The sequence below is a fragment of the Dermacentor albipictus genome, chromosome 10 (genome assembly GCF_038994185.2).
Source record: "Dermacentor albipictus isolate Rhodes 1998 colony chromosome 10, USDA_Dalb.pri_finalv2, whole genome shotgun sequence".
NCBI lineage: Eukaryota > Metazoa > Arthropoda > Arachnida > Ixodida > Ixodidae > Dermacentor > Dermacentor albipictus.
Window position 1 is genome coordinate 79944967 of NC_091830.1, and position 21118 is coordinate 79966084.

The following is a 21118-nucleotide window of genomic DNA, read 5'->3' on the forward strand; positions in this document are numbered from 1 at the left end:
CGAATTCGTCTTTTCATGCCAAAAAGTATCTTGCATATTGCTTAGGTCCTGCAGTATCTTGCAGTGTAAACGCCCCTTATATTCACAATCTTCAATCCAGGACAGCCACAGAGCTGTCTCGAGTCAGGCTCAGAGCGAATGAGCCACCCATCAGTGTTGTTCAAGGGGACACATGGGTGTTCGCATTGTCTGTTGCTTGTACTCAGTGAACTCTTGTCATGTATGATCTGCATGTGCAAGTATTCATCTCATCGCTGTCCTCCCAAGACGGGTACTGTTCAGAACTGTAGTGCAATTGTGTTCATGAACTTGTATTCATATTCTGCCTTTATGTGTAAGCTTCTTCCTTTAAATTTGGGGAAGCCAAAGATGTCTGCTCAGACAAAAATGTCTGTGATAGACACATGTACCTAAATTTTCTACTGTATAAAGATGTCATCACCAGCACTTGTCATACAGTGCTCACATGTGATCTCTAGTCAACTCATTTCAAGTTAAATAACATGGCAAGCTCTGAGCCACATTTTCACTGCGTTTATTTTTTTATTTAGCCAGCGCGAACTAAAATGTGTAGATGATACATGTCCATAACTGATTCTTGTAGATAATCCTATTAATTGTATAATGATAAATGATAACATGTCCAAAACTTACACTGGAAAATCTTCATTGTGTAATGTTTACACTTCTGTGTTCTTCGGTAACCCACGACTTGATTCGGTTGCAAGGAGAGCGAGTGGTGCATTTTTCTTTCAAGGGAGAGGTGATGTGATGTCCTTTGTCGATTTCCAGTTTCGGTTTCGAATCTTTACGTCCGAGGGTGCCACTCAGCGCCAAACTCTGTAAGTATACCTTATGCGTTTTGCCTCGCTGGAATAGTCATTCTTTGTATGGTCTCCGACTCGAGCAGTCCAGCTCCTTGCGGCGCTTCGCACACCAGCCGTTCGGCCTCATGCCGTAGGTCCTGCGTTCGGTCGCCCCGTCGAAGCTACTACAGCTATGAGAATTCCTGCCTGCGAGACTGCCGTCCAAGGTTCGATTCCCCAGTTCAAGTAGGACTTTTTTATTTGCGTTCTCTCAATTTATTTTCAGCAGTATCTCTGATGTGACGCCCCTTAGACCCTCAAAGAAAAAATGACGCCAAGTAGTGCGTCCTCGTGGCTGCTGGACAGCCACATATAATGCACCGTCTATTCTGCTGTTTTTGGATATGATCTAAAGCGCATGTTAGAACGGTGCCTGCAAGGAAAAAAATTGCCTACATCAGAACAAGAAAAAGAACCTAACATAAATACAGGAAGCAATGCGATGAGAGGTAATGCGTTCCAATTTTATATCGAGAGCGGGACGACACTAAACATCCGAACTTAGCACTGTAACAAAGCGTATATGCTCTTCCGGTGCACCATGATAGAAACTGGAATCACTTATCAAAAACAAAAAAGTAAAATTCCCCACCTACTAATTAACTGCTTGAGGTGCCTAAACCCACATTTTTAGAGTCTAAAAATCTGGTCTTTATTCATGATACATGTGTGAAAAATGATTCAATAACTAAATTATAGTCTCAAAATGAAAATGCAACAAGACACTTACAGAAAAACCAAGGACGAACAGAAAATGTAGAAGTTTATCACTTTTCTGCTCCGTGTTACTCACCTGAATCTGTGAAGAACGCATAACGAGGTAACATAGTTATTGCCTCCCTCTTTGAACGTGTACAGCAGGTCATAAAATTCCCCACGGTGTTGAACGTTTTCAATGATGACACGAAGGGATGGAACTGTTCATCAAAATACCTTGTGTCAAGAATTGTGACAAAAACAAACAATTTTAGGTTACAAACTGCAATCAGTGCCACTTTCGCAAACTCTGGAAGATCATCATCTGGTACAAGCAAAGGTATGACAGCACCTTCACTTAGCGTCCTTCTACAGACCGTAACATAATCCACACAGTGCACGTCTGCTGTAGTCAGGCAGAGTTCTTGAAATCTGTCGCCTTCACGCGCAAATATTTGCACATTATTGGACGGACAGACTCCCCGGACTGTTCAGTATGTGGCGCTGTAGAGACTATAGAACATGTGCTCGTGGTGTGCCCTGAGTATGCGCGAGAAAGACTGACATTGGCAGATACATTGAGACATTTCCACAATGGACCACTGTCGGAGGACCTCTTGCTAGGCGCGTGGCCACAGAGTTGGCAGACGACAGAGACAATGCGTGCACTTTCACGTTTCCTAGGTGACACTGGCCTGGACTCACGCCTGTGATACCAGTTGTGTAATGTGTCATTCACCTCGTTCCTCCCATTATCATCCATCATTGTGACCCCTTTTCTTCCCCTCTTCCCCCTCCCTTACGTAGAGTAGCAGGCCAGATGCTCCATTATCCGGCCGACCTCTCTACATTTTCCAATCATTAAAATACTTCCTTGAAATCTGTCTTTCAAGCGATCAGGTAATGTGTCTGGCTCTACTATCTTGCTCCCACTGATGGTAAGTGATTCTTGAGGCGGTGTCAAGGCATACATAAGTTGCATTCGATGTTGACGACTGAGTGTTGAAGAAACGTTCTTGAAGTTGCTTACTTTCCTAGTGATTGACTTAAAAAATCGGTACTTTGCTTCAAAACGCATGCAGGATAATTAGGAAGAGGGCCATACAAAAGTGGAAGGCTGGGGTATTAAATAAGATAGTCCATCTTTGAGATAATGCTCACATCTGCAAACGTTTGTTTAAATGCACTGTAGAAGTCCAAAATAAGCATCTTGAATATGCAACAGAACCACGAGACACCTGTGGTGCAAGAACAATGTCCACTATAGCACGGAGTTCGAGGATTTCCTTCTGGGACACTCTCTCCCACAAGCAGAGAGAAAAAACGAAAAAGAGCAGTGCTATTCAGCAGCTGACCCCTTGATAGTTGTCCTTCCAAATACTGCTGCACGTAACAGGGGGGTAAGCTTAGACTTTTTCTCCACTCCTTCAAAATGCAATTTGGCAAACTGCTCATTCAGCTGCTCTAGAGTTCGAAACTGACTTGATCCAATGTTCTGGATGACATGCTTCATGACGAATGGCATGACCCTTCATAAAGGTCATGCATGAGATCAGGTGGCAAGCTTTGAGTGATATCAAATGAGTCAGGAGCACTTCGACAGCGTTCACCTGTAACACCATATGTATCAGAGACAGTTGGATCTGTCTGATACATACAGTTGGATCTGTCTGATACATGATACATACTTCGGAATAGGGGGAAACCTAACTTTTTTTTTAATTCTCATATGTCACAGCTGAAGTTATATAGATGCGCATGTAAATTTTCACAGGACTAGGCACAAATATAATTCCAAAATTTTTTTTCTATGACTCACTTTTGCATAAGCGAGTGAAATTTGAAAGGGCATCAGAGAACCGAAAAAAAATACATTTTCTGCAAATACACTTTCCCGAAATACTCCCTCTGGTATGTGAAATACTACGAATTTTATAAGGAAAGTGTGCGGTAATCTGGCGTCACATCTAGGACACTTTGTGTCGAATGACCCTTCGATCGATCATGATCGCTCACAGACATGGGGCCAAACGGGGCCAGAAATCGTCGCGAGAAAATGCGGCCACCCTATGAAGCTCTGCTTACAGGAAACGCTCAGCAAAATCCGTTTTTCGAAATAATTAAGCTAAACAACAACACAAGTGAGTTTACTGGTTATTCAGATAGTATAAGGCGAAGAACGCAGGGAAACCAGCTGCATGCAACTTACCGTTGTAGGAGCATAGCGCAGCACGCAGAGCCATGGCTAAATAAGCTCCGGTTCACAAAAACAAAGAGAAAACTACTTTTAAATGTCCTCGCACTCTGGCAGAGCATCGGGCGTCAAGTTGAACAGAATCTACGCGCAGCACTGTCATGGTGGTTCGCTCGTCCATGTTTCGCGGTTTCGCGCGCAGAAAATTGCGCCTCTTCCTCCCCACGATCCCTTTCTCTCTTTCCGGAAAGCGAAAATGAGGCTCCACAGAGCACACTGGCTTCCTCGTTGACCTTTCGCACGCAGAAAATAGCTCCCCTTCTTCTCCACAATAACTTTCTCCCTATCTCGTGTGGGGATGCGCGAGTCTCACGCCTCCCCTCATATGATGTTTTCCCGCATAGCTACCATCTCCTGTAATCCGGCTTCGCCGCGTGGCTTGGTGCCAACGGCAGTCGGTCTGGTTGAAGCGCATTGCGAGAAATGGCGCGACTGTGGCTCCGCTAACGCCACCTAATGGCGGGGTTACTCGGGCGCAAAAAGGAGAAGGCTAATCCTCTTTGGCTCGGGCTCGGCAAGCGGTGGGGACGTTCTGCGCGTGCGCAGATCCATGCTTCTGCGAGACCGTCTCGTGAGGCCTACCCCAGAGTGGACGAACACGGTCGTTCGAACGCGCCACCGTACGCGTGACCGTACGCGCGAACGACCAGGCGTTGGTGTCCAGCATGGGGGGCGAACATACTCGCTCGTTATCCGGTCGAGGTGAGTCGGACTATGGCGTTCATCGGCCGGTGCTAATATGATAGTACAAACACCTGGTATATTTATCACATGATCGTTTCATTTTGTCTGGAAAGGTAATGGCAGTTAGCAGCAGATGCCATTGAGTCTAAGTGCAGTATGTTCATGTTGCATGGTTTTGTTCATAAGGATGCATTGATCGCACCGCACACATGTCCTGTACAACTGCCTGTTTGAAGAAATGACCTGCATGATATTTAGTAGGCCTAATTTGAATATCTCTAGTACTGACTGTATTTAAGAGTTAGATTGTGTATTGTGTTTTACTTGTCTCATTTCACTGTACCTTAGTGGAATTGCACATTGAACGTATTGTGATATATTCTACTTTACTATAAAAGATCTATTGGGCAGTTAGCCTGTGTACAAGTAGGAATATTTACTATGCTTATCACACCAGCTTGAAGGCCATAGTTTTGCAGTGCTTAACTAATGCTTGACTTTCTTGTGAGAAACATGTCATAACGAAGAAACATTTACTCATGCTTTGAATCCTTGAATTCTTTCAATTGTCTTCTAATTTTGCAGAGAATGTTTTGTACAAACTGGATCCCCTGCTTCGAATGAGCAATATTAAACATGATTGCGAGAGTAATAGGCTGTAGAACATACGTCCTCGCAGAAGTAAAAAATACGCCTACACTTTTCTTAATAAACTCTCAAAACGAAGTAAGAACTTCACCCAGGAAACGCACAAGAAGTGGCTGGCGGATGTAAAACAGTACTTCCACATCGGCCCTAAGAAACTCTAGAACGCGCTTGAAAAATTCCTCTCTTAAAGAGCTCAGAAAACTTGCTAACGAGGTAAAAAAATACTCCAACATCAGTACCAAGAAACTTGCGAATTCGCTCGAAAAATATTTATCAAGAATAGCCTAGAAAACGGGACAAACGATGTAAAAAAATAATCTCTTATATTCAAGAAAATCCGGAATGAGCTTAAAAAATTACTTCCAGAAAGAGTCTGGAAAACACGATAAATGATGTAAAAAATATTCTCATATTGCCTTCAACAATATCGCAGAATGGGGCTTCAAAAATTAATCTCAGAAAGAGTCGAGAAATCTTTATGAATGGGGTGAAAGAATACTTCCACATCGGTATCAAGAAAGTCGCGAATGGACTTGAAAAGTAACTCTCGGGAATGACGATAAGAACTTCTTGAAGGAAGGAAAAAGTTACGACTACTATCGACCCTGAAAGCCTTCACACCGATTAAAAAATTACTCCTTATTCTACACACATAAACTCAGTCAGCTCGGGAGTAAATTTTTCCCTCAACAGGTACGCAGTAAAAAAAAAGAAGAAAGAAAAAAATTCAGGAACGGGAATGCGATACGGGACGCGTGGTTTACTCCCATTTCGCGTTATTATTTTTTTACAATGTGCTGTCGGCGTGGTGGCGGAGTAGAGCTGCTTTTATAGCCCCGTGGGAACGTCACGGCTTAGATCCGCTAACGCGCATGCGCGTCCTCCTTACGCCGTGGCGAGGCAAAGCCGCGGTGTCGGCACGCGTGATGACGTCATCACTCGGCGAGGTTTTTCGGCGCGCATTCGCCGGCCTAACCACCAGCTTTAACAACATCGCTGTTGAAACCTCTATTCTTACCCATGTGCCTGCCAAGGTGAGACAATTGTAGTTGAAAGGCGTGTGACAGGTGCCGAAGCCCACCCACCCGGAGTTTACAGAGGGATTCGACATTGAATTTGGACCGCTTTTGCGCTTTCTTCAAGGTTTACTCACGTTATTGCACATGCACAGGAAAAGTGCACTGAAGCCTAGCTATTGCTAAGAGATTTATTAGCAACGGGCGCGAACGGGTAGCTGTCACAAGCGTTCGGCGAAAGACAGCAACCACGAGCTCATGCCGGTAGCGATGGTGCTGTGGCGCAGGCGGCTACTCTTCTTCGTTACAATCGCCCTCCGCAGAAAAAGGCGCCATCCTGGCGGCTCAAGGCGAAGAGACTACTATTGGGTCGTAGTACGGCTTAAGGCGAGAGACGTGGACAAGTTCGCGGCCGCGATGGCGTAGGTCCGTCGATGGCGTGAGGGGCTCTACGATGTAATTGACGGAGGACGTTTGCTCGAGAACGCGGTAGGGTCCTAGGTACTTTGCGACAAGTTTTGAGGAGAGGCCGGGTGTAGTAGCGGGTACCCGAAGCCATACGAGAGAGCCAGGCAAAAAAGTTGGTGCAGAACGGCCGGCAGGTTGACGGGATTGCTGCTGCCACTGGTCCTCGGTGGAAAAAGAGCGGGCAAGCTGGCGGCATTCCTCAGCATGACGAGCAGCTTCAGATAGCGGAGTACTTTCGGACGCGTCAGGTGTATATGACAGAATAGTATCGAGACTAGTAGAAGGTTCTCGTCCGTATAGGAGAAAGTAAGGGGAAAAACCAGTAGTTGCCTGGGTCGCAGTATTGTACGCATACGTCACGAAAGGGAGAACTTGGTCCCAGTTTGAATGATCAGAGGCGACGTACATGGAGAGCATATCGCCAAGAGTACGGTTGAAGCGCTCGGTCATGCCGTTAGTTTGCGGATGGTACGCTGTACTGGTGCGGTGAACGAATCGGCATTCGTCGAGTAGTGCCTTCAAAGCATCGGAAAGAAAGGCGCGGCCTCTGTCGCTCAGAAGTTCGCGAGGGGCACCGTGGCGAAGAACGAAATGTCGTAATAGGAACGATGCAACGTCGCGGGCGGTGGCAGTCGGCAGAGCACCTGTTTCAGCATAGCGGGTTAAGTGATCCACTGTAACAATAATCCAGCGGTTGCCTGCTGGTGTGGAGGGTAGCGGTCCGTAGATGTCTATGCCAACACGATCAAAAGGCCGACGAGGGCAGGGAAGGGGTTGTGACGGGTAGACTTGTCCGGGAGGTAATTTTCGGCGTTGGCACGGAGCGCAGGAGCGAATGAACTTTCTGACGTAGTTATACATGCCTCGCCAATAAAATCGGATGCGTAGTCGAGCATAGGTCTTGAAGAGGCCGGCATGTGCGCACTGAGGGTCTGCGTGGAAAGCGTCGCAGATAAGGTCACGGAGATGGCGGGGTATCACGAGAAGCCACTTGCGACTGTCAGAGAGGTAATTACGACGATAAAGGAGGCCGTCGCGAATGCAGAAGTGGGTAGCCTGGCGGCGAAGAGCGCGCGATGGTAATGAGGTGGATGGATCAGAAAGGATGCTGATGAGAGCACTGATCCAGGGATCCTTGCGCTGCTCCGACGGCATGTTGCGCAGTGCATGAGATGGAACTGTGGGCTCAAGGGCGGATAGGCAAGCGCAGTCAGCGGAGACCGGTGAGCGAGAAAGGGCGTCAGCGTCCGTGTGTTTGCGGCCGGAACGGTAGAGGACGCGGATGTCGTACTCCTGTAGCTTAAGGGCCCAGCGAGCAAGTCGGCCAGATGGGTCCTTAAGGGTAGACAGCCAACAAAGGGCGTGATGGTCAGTGATGACATCGAAAGGGTGACCATACAAATAAGGACGGAATTTTCCAAGGGCCCAAATAATGGCTAAACACTCTTTCTCTGTAACAGAGTAATTAGCCTCGGCCTTTGTCAGAGTTCGGCTCGCGTAGGCAACGACATATTCATCAAAGCCCGCTTTTCGTTGTGCGAGTACGGCGCCAAGTCCGATGCCGCTGGCATCGGTGTGGACCTCTGTGGGCGCTGCAGGATCGAAGTGGCGGAGGATAGGTGGCGAGGTTAGCAGGCGGCGTAATTTCGTGAAGGCGTCATCACAGGCGGGCGACCAAGCGGAAAGTTCTTTGTCGCCACTTAGAAGGGCTGTCAGGGGTGCACTTATGGAAGCGAAATTTCGAATGAAACGTCGGAAGTATGAGCATAAACCAAGAAAACTTTAAAGCTCTTTTAACTTCTTTGGTTGCGGAAAGTCGGTGACAGCGCGGAGCTTGGCTGGATCCGGAAGGACGCCGTCTCGTGATACAACATGGCCAAGAATAGGGAGTTTTCGGGCACCAAAACGACATTTTTTTAAGTTAAGTTGAAGTCCCGCGACAGTAAGGCATTTGAGAACTTGCTCGAGACGGCTGAGATGGGTTTGGAAATCAGCGGAAAAGACAACTACGTCATCCAGGTAGCATAAACATGTGTTCCATTTGAGGCCGCGTAAAATATTATCCATCATTCTCTCAAAAGTGGCGGGAGCATTGCACAGGCCGAAAGGCATTACGATGAATTCGTACAATCCGTCAGGTGTCACAAATGCTGTTTTAGGTCGATCAGATGGTGCCAAGGGGACTTGCCAGTATCCGGAACGTAAATCCAGCGAAGAAAAGAATTCAGCTCCCTGCAAACAGTCGAGGGCGTCGTCGATGCGCGGTAACGGGTAAACGTCCTTGCGCGTTATCTTGTTCAGACGTCGGTAGTCGACGCAGAATCGAATAGAGCCATCCTTTTTCTTAACGAGGACGACCGGTGATGCCCAGGGACTGTTGGAAGGCTGCACAACGCCATGCTTGAGCATGTCAGCAACCTGGTGGTCAATGACACGGCGCTCAGAGGCGGAAACTCGGTAAGGGCGCTGCCGTAAAGGTGCGTGACTGCCGGTATCTATTTGGTGAAAAACGGTCGAAGTGCGGCCCAAACCGGAAGCATGGCTGTCGAAAGAAGCGCGGAACCTCTGCAGGAGAGCAATAAGCTGGCTTCGTTCTGAAGATGACGTGCCATCGTCGATGGAGCAGTGGAAAGCGTCGAGGAGCGACTGATCAACCGCAGAGTCACAAGTAAGTGCGCCAAGGCCCGCAGAAGTAGAAACGGCAGGAGTGTCAAAGATGCAAAAGGTGTCGACTGGTTGAACAAGGCCTAGGCATTCACCATGAGATAAAGCTAAAGGGCAGGCTGTGGGATTGTCGACGACCATTTTCGTGACGCCATTGCGAAGAGTAAGGAAAGCAAAGGGAAGCGGAGAACATCGGCGGCGAATGAACAGCTCAGAGGGCGTAAAGAAAACAGTGGCATCAGAAATAGCGGCGCACGACACAGGCACAAGCAGGGAAGAGCGTGGAGGGACGGAATTGTCTTCGGAAACAAACAGTTTAACACTGCAAGGGTCGTTGTCGATAGGCTCGACGTCTGGAAGTGCAGAAAGTTCGAGTTCGGCGTGACAACAGTCAATAACGGCGTTATTATTTGCAAGGAAGTCCCAGCCTAATATGATGTCATGGGAACAAGTGGGCAGCACGACGAATTCGACGGTATACAGTAGACCTTGAATGAAGACGCGAGCAGTACAGGCAGCGAGAGGCGTTATATTTTGAGCGTTCGCGGTTCGAAGGGAGAAGTCGGAGAGAGGCGTCAAAACCTTTCGTAGTGTGCGGCAGAGTTCGGCGGAAATTACGGATACGGCGGCTCCTGTATCTACAAGCGCCAGGACGGCGATTCCTTCGACAGAGACTTCGATGACGTTGGCTGGAGAGGGACGAGGACTTGGGCATTGCGACGTGGACGCAGTTCGTGCCTCGGGAACTGCGGCCATCAGTTTTCCTGCTCGGTGGACACGGGACGACGCCGCATCGGAGAAAGCGAGCGACGGCGGGGAGATGGTGAGCGGCGAGTAGAGGCGGTTGGGCGGTCAGGGGAAAAGGAAGAAGTAGGAAGGCTGGAAGGCGACGAGGAAAACGGAGCGGGGAAAGGTGGCGCCCGCCGGATGTTCTGAAGAGGAGGCATGCCACGACGACAATGGCGCGCCACGTGACCAGCACCACCGCAAGCAAAACATATTGGGCGGTCATCGAAGGTGCGCCACTGGTGGGGGTAAGGTCCGAGTCGCGGTTGAGGATTCGGAAAAGGCTGTCGGTCGGGCAGCGGCATAGGAGGAAAATGCCGGCGGTCGTGAAGCGGCATAGATGGCGGCAAAAATGTCGGTGGTCGATGCATAGAGGGCGGCAGGGGCGCTTGTGGACGAGATCGGGAAACTGCTTCAGCGTAAGTGAGAGGAGCCGTGACTGGTGGCTGCTCAACGGCTGGAGGAACGGCTTGAGAGACTTGTTCTTGAATGAAGTCGCGGATCGTAGGATGCAAAGCAGGGGGTGGTTCCTGGACAGAAGATATCAACGATAGCTGGCGGGCGACCTCTGCGCGAACGAATTCCTGGATTTTGATGAAGAGAGTAGCATGGTTGTAGTCGTCGACCCCAAGGCTGGATAGAGAGTCGGCGGGCGGGGTGGGACGTCGGGTGTGAAGCCGTTGCCTGCGCAACTCGTCGTAACTCTGGCACAATTCGATGACTTCAGCGACAGAGTGAGGACTCTTCGATAATAACATTTGAAATGCGTCGTCCTGAATACCCTTCATTATATGTTTGATCTTCTCCTCCTCTGACATTGACGCATTCACCCGTTTGCAAAGGTCGACAATGTCCTCAATGTAGCTCGTGAAGTTTTCTCCGGTCTCTTGGGAACGTGTGCGCAAACGTTGTTCTGCACGAAGCTTTCTTACTGCAGGCCGACCAAAAACTTGGGTAAAGTTGGTCTTGAAGACCAACCACGAAGTGAGGTCGGCTTCATGGTTGAGAAACCATAGTTTCGCAACGTCCGTAAGATAAAAGGCGACGTTTCTCAACTTGGTAACGTCGTCCCACTGGTTATGGGCACTCACTCGCTCATAAGACGAGATCCAATCTTCAACGTCTTTGTCATCTGTGCCGGAGAAGATAGGGGGATCTCGCTGACGCAAGGCACCGGCACAAACCAAGGTGGCCGGCGCCGTTGGAGGAGCTGGAGGAGTGCGTGCGTCGTCGGGCATGATGGGGGGTAGAGTGCGACTCCGAAGTTCCAGGGTGGTCGAAACCCAGCACGTCCACCACTTGCTAAGAGATTTATTAGCAACGGGCGCGAACGGGTAGCTGTCACAAGCGTTCGGCGAAAGACAGCAACCACGAGCTCATGCCGGTAGCGATGGTGCTGTGGCGCAGGCGGCTACTCTTCTTCGTTACACTATACACAGCTTCGCTGGAAACTAGAATAATTGTTTTATGTAAGGTGAAGGGAAGTACTTTACTATTCGAGGCTAAACCTACGTGTATGTGAACGTGGTCTTTTCGAGAAAGTTTGCCGATGACACGTGGGGGCGCGTAGCGCAGACATTGTTTTAAAACCACAAGCCTACCATGTTATGATATCGCAGTAGCTAACCAGAGATCAACAACCAGGTAGTTACTCCGACCGTCTATTTGGACTTGAGGTTATTGCAGAAAATGTCAATGGGCATTCGGTGGAGGGTACTAAAACCCGACACACTGTCACTTTCAATACCCTTTGAACCAATGATTCTTTACTTCGAGGGAATGCACACGGTGTCACATCGGTGCATGAAACGAAGCATAGTTGAGGGGAGGTTTGGCTCAAGGTAGTTGGCGTTTGTGATTTGAAATCTCATGGGAATGCTCTTGAACCTAGAAGGCGTCCAACAGAGGTAAAAAACAATTGTACAAATACTTTAGTGAAATTTTTACGTGCTGAAAAAGTGGCTGCATTACAGAAGTTTGTGATCACTACACAGTTTCGCGACACCCGCAACCTGATTATGAGAGTGCCGGCATGGCCGTTCGCCATCATAAAAAATGACGCAGCATTGTTGCGAGGTGTGGTTTGGTTATCGCTTGCTACGCATCGAAGTATCCTTGTGCAACAGCCCAAGTGTCGGAAAGATTCGAGTACTGTATTGCTTCAGACAGTGTCCTGTTTGAGCACGTGCTATAAGTGGCTGCGGAAAGTAACCAGTCAAAACTAGCGTAAAACGTGACTCTTTAACGCACCTTCACGATGTCGCCCTATCCTTACACAAATAAAGCTTGCGACAAAGTTAGAAATAGGTAAAAAAAAACTCCTTTGTTTTGCCTCTTTTCGGGTTAGACCGAAAGGATAAATGGCATAACCAGTTGTACCTTTGCATGCTCCTTTCCTCGCGACTGAGGTGCCTTACGGGCTTTGGTTTATTATTTATTAAAATGGACTCCTGAGTAGCTCTTTTCTCTTCTTCCGACAGCTGCTTTTTATTCGTGCTCTTTTGGTCATTTTTTTATCGGTCTAATTTTTTTTTTGTAGCTTTGTTTCATGATACGCGAAAGTTAAAGCTCGCCCGAGTGTCTCACGACGAGCACAACATTCTTGCGTCCGCAGATGCCGATGCTTATCGCACCACGCTAGTTAGGTCGCGAAACCCCTCGAGCCATCCTACTTGACGAAGCCTTGTGCGATGCGGCGATTAACGAATGCAGCCGTATATATTTCAGAGGTTGCTTGGAGGCGGTGTAGTAACGGCGGGTGAGCCCGCATCTGTTTCACGTTTCGCATATTTCGCGGCCTTTTGTTTGCTCTTGGAAAAGACAACCAGACACAGTTCAGCACGAAATAAATGCTCGATTCGGAGGTCAGTCAAGGTGTCTACAACTTTGTACTTGAAATGCTAGCGATTCAAGCAACAAAAAAATCACAAATAAAAGCGATTAGGTTTTTACTTCATGATTGAAAAAAATACTGGCCGTACATAGACCCGACTGCCACCACTATGCATTCGGTACGATTTCTCTGGAGCTATTGGGGCTTTTCTTAAATCTTGGTCCATATTAAACGCGACACCCGGTATACGCATAGAATCAAGAGCAATTAGCACCACGGATACCCAGCGCTTGTGTGTCGCGCTTTACGCTTCAAGCAGATCAAACTAGCAACAAATCGTACGCTACTTGAAACATAACTCATCATTGGATAAGGGGAAAGCACGCACAAAATTAATTGCACACTGATGTTTCAAATTGCAATTCTACACGGTAAGCTTGATGATGATGAATATAGCGTTTTGTGGTGCAAGGGCCAAGTATGACCAAAAGGCGCCAGTGCCACCAAGACAAGGCATCTAATGAAGTAGACCAGCACGAGAACAAATTACAAGGCACTTTGCCCCTCAATTGCTGTCGATCGAACCATCACCCGCACAACCGCCGCCCAAGTTTATCATGATGACAGTGAAAACAGTGTGCTGAGAAGTTTCACATATCAAGATAATTAAGTTATTTCCTTCATCGAAAGCTCGAACAGCTTAGATTCCCACTCAAAGTGAAAACAGAATGCCGCGGAGGCTGCATATGCTACCACGTGAAGGTACAGCGCCGAGCATTTTTCGAAACGATCACCGATAAACTTTATACCTTTCATGCTTAGCGCCTTCATATACTGCTGAGACAAAATTTATTTCTCCTTTGAAGAACACTATCATTATAAGCCAGTGTGAAAAAGCAATGGGTAATATACATATGGAACAACACATGAAGTTCACAGACTCAAACTTACGCCATAAATCTATTATAATATATTCAGTTTGAAAATGCCCACTGCTCAAGAAACTAAGCAAGGCATCGTCCCAGTTGGCACAGACTTAATAAATCACAAAACCTTGTTTCTCTTGACACCTTTATTTCGCATGGCGGAGAGAGAGGAACGAAGAGTAGCCAGAAGAGCATTTTGGAGGGCTTGAGCTCACATCCGTAGGCAACAGTTCAGAGCACAATACAATAACATCTACAAAACATATTTGTACACATGAACACCAAAGCTTGGCATAACATAGAATGAGGACGAACGCATACACAATACACTAGAGAAGTTGATTGAGTGAAGTAATCAGTGCCCACTTCTATCGCAATCAAGAGTTTGGCACTAGCGGTGCTGGAGCGCCTGCCTACTCAGGGCTGGGCTCACAGCTCGAGTTTGCCTTAGACTCAGAGCCTACAACGTTGCAATTTGATTGGATTTGAATAATGAAATTTTTGAAAATGATTGGATGAAATAATTAATGAAATGATACAGGAGCTAATGGCGAACCGCAGCTTGCAGAGGCTCCTGAATATGAAGTGATTGTGCTCTGCTCAAAACCTCAGAGGAATGAAAATATAGTGCCACACTGGATACACAGTCCGATAGTATAAGAGCTGCGATATTTAAGCGTACTGTACAAATACAAAAATGTGCCTCTCATTGGGCCAATAAAATACTCTGAACAACGTCTCCTCTTTTTGGGCCTTTTTGCCGTTTCGGTCATGATACGGTTTAGCAACTCACGAAGGCCTGGTGGGAATCTAAAGGACGTACAGCACTTGCGCTTCTGAGTACCAGCTCGGCAACTGCTGCGAAGGCGCAACACTAGCGCAAGACACCACGCAGCAATTCTGACTGCACCAGGATTTCCTGAATGCGCATGAAAGATTCGGGCTTTTCGACAGCAGCCATCTCCATGACGTTCAGTACCAGCTATGGACAGTGCCAGACGAGGTTGAGTGCTTCGGCGCAGTAATCACTGCGGTCGGTTCCTACCACGAAACGGGCTGCGCGCATCACCAAGGCACGGTTGCGTCTCACCACGTTGTGCACTGCGTGCAAGTTCGCCGAGTATGGTACCGGGCCATGCTTCAGAGAGCAGAGAGCGTGGTTCTTTGTGATATGAGGTGCCATGTATCGCAGTATCGTTGCGGTTGTTACGGGGTCGTAGCCTTCCTGGCTGAACTCACCGAAAAAAGAAAATTCGCAGAGGGTGGCGTTGCCACAGAGCATCTGAGCGACTTCTTGAGCTTCGTGGGCGTCGACGACCATTTCGCCAACGACGCTTAGTTTTCGCAAACTGCGATTGAGTAAGAGTGTCTGTGCTAGGTTCCGCCGGATGTTCCGTTCAACGACGCGCCCAACAACAATCAGGTTGAGGTTCCTTAGTTTCGTGGTTCTTAACAAGTAAGACTGGAAATGCACGTATCCTGACACCAACTGTTCGCTGGGGAGTCCCAAGTAGAGTTCAGTGATGTGTTGCCATTGAGGGAGTAGTATTAAGACGCGTTCGAGCAGCTGCCAGTTTGGGGGTTCGATGTAATCGATGACCACTGTTGAAATATTCGTGCACATGGCGACCGCCTCAAGAGGCTCACGGACTACGAGCTGACACATTAAGGTCACCCTGTCTTGCAAGCCATCCTGTCGGATCGCCGAGCATATCTGGCCAGCGTCAGCGTAGATGACGTTCGTGACGATGACCCTGCGCAGGGTTGTGTTCTCACGGAGCGTTTTAAAGAAACGTTGGCACTTCCACGGCTCTGATGTGGACAGATCAATTGTTAGCTCCTCCAACCATATATTCTTCGAAATTCCTTCGCTGAGCAAATCTAGGTCAAGCCGCCCCGCTGTGTGACGTCCCAGTTGATCCCCTGTGCAGATCAGTGGGCCGTATCTCCAGCAGCAGACATTGTTGTAGTAATAGTGGGAGTCGATACTTAATGTTTGCAGTGCGTCATTGTCATAAAGGAGCGCCGGCATCAACTCCTGGAAAGCAATTGCGAAGCCAAACCCACTTAGTGAGAGCGTCGAAAGGCAACGATTTGCGGCAAGAGCTTTCATAAGGGATTTCACTCCCCCTTCGCACTGGAAGCAGCATCGTTCCAACTTGAGCGATTTCAAGGCTTGGCGGCGAGCGATGGCGGTAACCAGCGGGGCGCCGTGTTCAATCCCGTGGAAGCACGCGCATGTGGAAGCCGACAGAGTGTGGATGCTTGAGTTCTGCGCGAGACCCTCCAACAACTGTGTCGCGAGAAGTGGGTCAACGTGCACGTTGGCAATTGAAAGAGCTGTCAGTCGGTCAGCGCTGCGGAACAGGGCTTGAAAAAGCAACGCACATTTGCGATTTAGGGTTATGCTGTTCTGCAGATGTAACTCGTGAAGGTTATCAGCCCTGTGAAGTACAGATGCCAGAGAATCCAGGCGCTCTTTCGTTGTGAACATATTGCGTAAGCGCAGGCTGACCAAGGACTTCACCTTAGCAACTATAATTTCGACAATCGAAATGTTGTCCCCCACATAGAGGGCGTCGAAATCAACGTCCACGGACACGATGCAGTGGTGGGAACGCAGAACCAAGTTCAGCAGGTGCCCCACTGAACAGCTCACATTGTAGTTACGTACCATGAAGTCGCCATATCTTACAGCTGCCGTGAGCGTCAGTAGACCCGGTGCCGACTCCTGAAGCTCTAGAGCCAGTTTGCCTAGTTCAATATTGAGTGGCTGCAGCTCTTGAAAGATGACGCATCGTCCAGAAGAAGCACCGTGCGTGCAACGCGTTAGAGATTCATCAGCACTTCTGTTGTAGTGCAGCATTGTGAAAGGCACGAGCATTTCGGCAATACGGTCAGCTGCCACCTGCGCAAAGGTGAATAGAAAACCTGGTTCATTGACTTTGTACACTTTTCATCAGGTCACGAAAGGAAGTTAAAAACATTAGTTTCCTTCAGCATTTGTGGCGCAGTAACTTTCTACATAGCGCTTCAATACTGCAGTAAGATGAGGGAAGGGAGAAGGACGAGGCCGCTCGCACATCCGTTTACTACACTCGTAAGCTTTTTTTCTTGGAAACTAAGTTGTTGCAGTTGAAGAAGTTCTAATCCTTGTACACGTCATTAATTAGAAAGAAAGTGTACACATGGAAAATAACAATATTTGATAACAGCCTAAGCGACATTTTTACTAAACTTCCACTAAACAACGTCACAAAATACCGGGAAAGCAAACACTGCTGCTGGAATCGCAAAGCGGCCAGTCCTACTTAGAAAGGGCAGTGGATAAGCAGGAGGTTCTCTCGGTTGGTGTTCAACGTGAAAAATGAGCGGCTTGGTTTTATCAAGGACGCAGCCCTTGTAGGTACCTGACACGTCTTGTGCATGCTGCAGAAGGTGTTCGGACACTAAGGCATAGAGAAATGAGGGCCGTAAACTGCCGGTGCCCCTAACTTCATTGCGCCACTGGAACCTACCCCACTCGTAGATGGTTGGGCTGCCCGTGCTAGCTTTAATGTGCTGCGCGTGTGCTCTGTATGGAGACACACACCTCCTGCTGCGTTAAATGGAAGCTCTTTAGGCTATTTAAGGACACTACGTGTGTGATGCCCGGGCGCTATGGCCGAGCAAGCGTGAAATGTATGCAACAAATTGCACAATTGCAGGACTTTTAATTCTTGATGAGCACGAGCCGGAAGCTTGGTGAAATATACCCATTATAGAACAGTTAGAGATCTTTCAATTGCGACCATTCCTCCTCCATCGACAAAGGTACTGCAGAGCGTCCCCCGTGTGAACGCAGCGTGCGAAGCTAAATGTACCTCCGAATGAGCCCTGCGTATTGTGAAAGTGTCGCCATCTGCGCACGCTACACATGCATGACGAATTAATGGTATGCTTTATCTCCTCAACACAAGTACAGCATTGCGGAGGGAGAGTAAGGAAAAAAGCTGCTCTTGGAAGCTTGAGCAGTCGCAAATATCCCTAAAACAAAAGGAGCAGCTAAGCGGAAATACAGTTTTTCTAATTGCTTACAATTGAAGCACATAAACATCCCAGATGAGAAAATACAGAGCTACTCGAGAAAAAAGGCACACTTTCGCCTGAAAGGCGAAGCATCTATTGCGAGAGCAAATTAGTGGACAGCTACGCGAAGCAACGATAGTAGTTTTATCGGCCGTATAAGCTTGGAAACATTCGTTTACTAAGTGAATTAACAAGCACGGTGGCAGCGCGCGCAAACAAACATGAAAACATGGCACCCGATGAGTGCGGACAGTCGCTGTAAAACGCTGGTGTGAGATAGCGGCGGCAGCAGCAGCAGCCGGCGAAGTCACCTTCGTGCGGTGCATCGCTTCAACGCCACAGCGGCGAGAACACGTCGCGCACAATGGTATCAGCCATTTGTAGATCCCTGTGCGCGTGACCACGTGCGGCCGTGCAAACTACGCACTTGTTCGCGGAGTCGAAGTCACTCCATACTGCGTTGCCTCCCCGCTTTGCCGCCTAGACTGCGCGCAAGATTGAGCCGCTACAGACAGCAAGGAAATATAGGGTAACTTAATTGTAGTTGCTAATTGAATTAAAGAAACGATAAGTTAATGGCAATGAAGCAGGATGAAAAGAACTGGCCGCAGGTGGGATACGAATACACATCTGCGAAGACGCGGGTTCGTATCCTACCTGCGGCCACTTTTATCGCGATAGCAATTATATGGACAGCGCATTCCCGCCGTCGGCGTCGCCGGTGTCGTAATCTTCATCGCCGTCAGGTTCCGTTAAAGTCCGATGGCGATAACACCGTCACCGTGCGTCCCGTGAAAGCGTGCGAGGGGAGCCGATGATCGGCGACTCGGCATCGACTGCGCGGAACGGAAGGGGCGCGCCGACTTCTTTCGCCCACGAGACACCCAACGTTGCGAGGCGCCTGGGGGAGGCGAGGGAGAGGGCGGCGGCGGCGTTCTGCTTCGGTTGCAACTACGCATGTAGCGTCTGAACACGGTCGCGCGGCCACATATTAGACAGTTTTAGTTACACGTACGTAGAGGCTTTGCGTACGTAGGGCTTCTACATGTCAGCAGTGCGCATGCGTAGGACGTAGCGGGCGCGCGCGCGTCCCACGGACGTACGTGAGATTCAATTGTTCGTGTGCGTTTCTTGCGCACGTAGACAGCTTCGCTCGGGAGTTGCGCAAGATCACGAACAAGCGATTGCGGGCCGCGCGCGCGCAATCGGCTCGCATCGAAACGCGGCGACAGGATTGAATTGGCCACCGCCGTGTTCACATTTCCCGATAGATGGAGCTACGGGGTCCCGGTTGGCGTGCGTCGCGTACGTGTAGCTAAAAGCGTTTCAGGTGGCGTGCACGTAAGGTACGTAGGCTTTTCACGTTTGCGTACGTGAAGCCTGTACGTATTGAAAGCGATGTGCCTCGTGCGCAGCGTTCACGTACGCTGGTGGCTCCTAGCTTTGCGCGTGCCCTGCGTCCCCGGCGCTCGCTTGGCGTCGAAGCGACAGACAGCACGAATGCCACTCCGCTCACCGCTGCTGCCGCGTTTCCTGACGCAAGCGCTCCGACAGCGAGAGTTCGCACTCATCCAGCATGGTGTGTTCGTATATGCTGTGTGCGCTGACACTGTGCTTAATTAGTTAGAATGCGAATGTTTAAAATTTCACGCGGCTTTTAAATGTACGGTTCGTTCTTCGTATGGCTGTTCGCTGATCTGCTATTGCGATCGACGCTACGCCTTTCCGGCTATAGTGCGTCTTCTTGCCGTCTGCTCTTTCCCGTTATATTTATCCTCTCTTTATTCAGTTAGTAAGTATACATAATGTCCCCTACGTTCTACTTTGTGTCTTTGTTGACTTCTTTAGTAAGCCAGCATTTCGTAAACGCTAATACGTTTACGAACGAGCTAAATGTTTATAATGATTCACGATTTTGAAAGGAAGAGGAAACATCTTCACAAAAAGTACGAACGGATTCTTCTCGTTTTACTTTGTTTTCTACCTTAGCGCAAGCTTTCATTCGACACACAGCGCACAAGTGGTCCCTTCCGTTACTAGCGTGTTTTTGATTAATAAGCCTACATCTTCGTACAATGTATGAATTCATGTTGACGCTATTACGGCCTAACCATTTCTGCATCACCATCTATGAAATTTTAAGCAGCAGACGTGAACAAAGGCCAACTCACCAGTTCAAGCAGGACGCCACGAAGAAGTTGCCGCGGCCGAGGTGTGGCCGTTGACGAATACTTGGCGCTGTGCCGGCCGAGGGACATCAGTGAAGCCAAAATGCCGTATAAAAACTTTCAGTCAAGTGGAAGGCGCGGTTTGTCATTGTGTAATCGCAGACTTGCGGCGGGAAAACTATTACGTTGGAAGCACGGTTCCTTGTCGCTATCTTATTGGTGCTGTTTTTAGATGAGTCGATATCCTTGTATTACGCACTATAAATGTTTATATACAGTCACGTCGCTGTCAGAGAGGACTGATGAATTGCGTCCACGCGACTGTTTTGCTCCCACGATGGTTCGCTGGAAGAGGACTGGAAGCTGGGTGCGCCAGTAACAATGCATTACTGATCGCAAGCAGTGACAAGAGACACGTGCGATGTGAAGCACGCACAAGCTGCTTGCGCAAAATTCTTGCTGGGCATGCTCCGAGAAGCATTCAGGTTACTACAGGTCGGGGCATACCCTAACCCCGCACTGTTACACAGAATCTATCGAGAGATACCGTACGCGCGAACGAACAGGCGTTGGTGTCCAGCATGGGGCGAACATATTCGCTCGTTATCCGGTCGAGGTGAGTCGGACTATTGCGGGCATCTGCCGGTGCTAATATAATAGTACAAATACTTGGTATATTTATCACATGATCGTTTCATTTTGTCTGGAAAGGTAATGGCAGTTAGCAGCCGATGCCATTGAGCCTGAGTGCAGTATTTCCATGCTGCAGGGTTTTGTTCACAAGGATGCATTGATCGCACTGCACACATGCCATGTTCAACTGCCTGTTTGAAGGAATGACCTGCATGATATTTAGTAGGACTAATATGAATATCTCTAGTACTGACTGTATTTAAGAGTTAGATTTTGCATTGTGTGTTACTTATCTGATTTCACTCTACCGTAGTTGGGTTGCACATTCGACGTATTGTGATGTGATATATTTTACTTTACTATAAAAGATCTATTGGGCAGTTAGCCTGTGTACAAGTAGGAATATTT

The 21118-nt window shown here is 48.4% G+C and overlaps 2 protein-coding genes across 2 annotated transcripts in view; both read right to left on the reverse strand.

Moving 5' to 3' along the window:
• Positions 1–21118, reverse strand: part of LOC139050959 (uncharacterized) — a 78147-nt gene that overhangs the window by 30022 nt on the left and 27007 nt on the right. The window lies entirely within an intron of this gene.
• On the reverse strand, positions 13959–20452 carry LOC139050546 (uncharacterized). Its single transcript, XM_070527063.1, has 2 exons — positions 20081–20452; positions 13959–16749 (listed from the first exon to the last, which is right to left on the reverse strand). Exons 1-2 carry the CDS (start codon positions 20165–20167, stop codon positions 14824–14826), a joined length of 2013 nt encoding a protein of 670 aa, XP_070383164.1. The 5' UTR covers positions 20168–20452; the 3' UTR covers positions 13959–14823.

Coding starts and splice junctions, on each gene's coding strand:
- LOC139050546 (XM_070527063.1), bottom strand. CDS start 20,167: ATGTCCCTCGGCCGGCACAGCGCCAAGTATTCGTCAACGGCCACACCT. Junction 16,750..20,080: donor GTGGCGTCCTGCTTGAACTG/GTGAGTTGGCCT, acceptor ACCTTTGCGCAG/GTGGCAGCTGACCGTATTGC.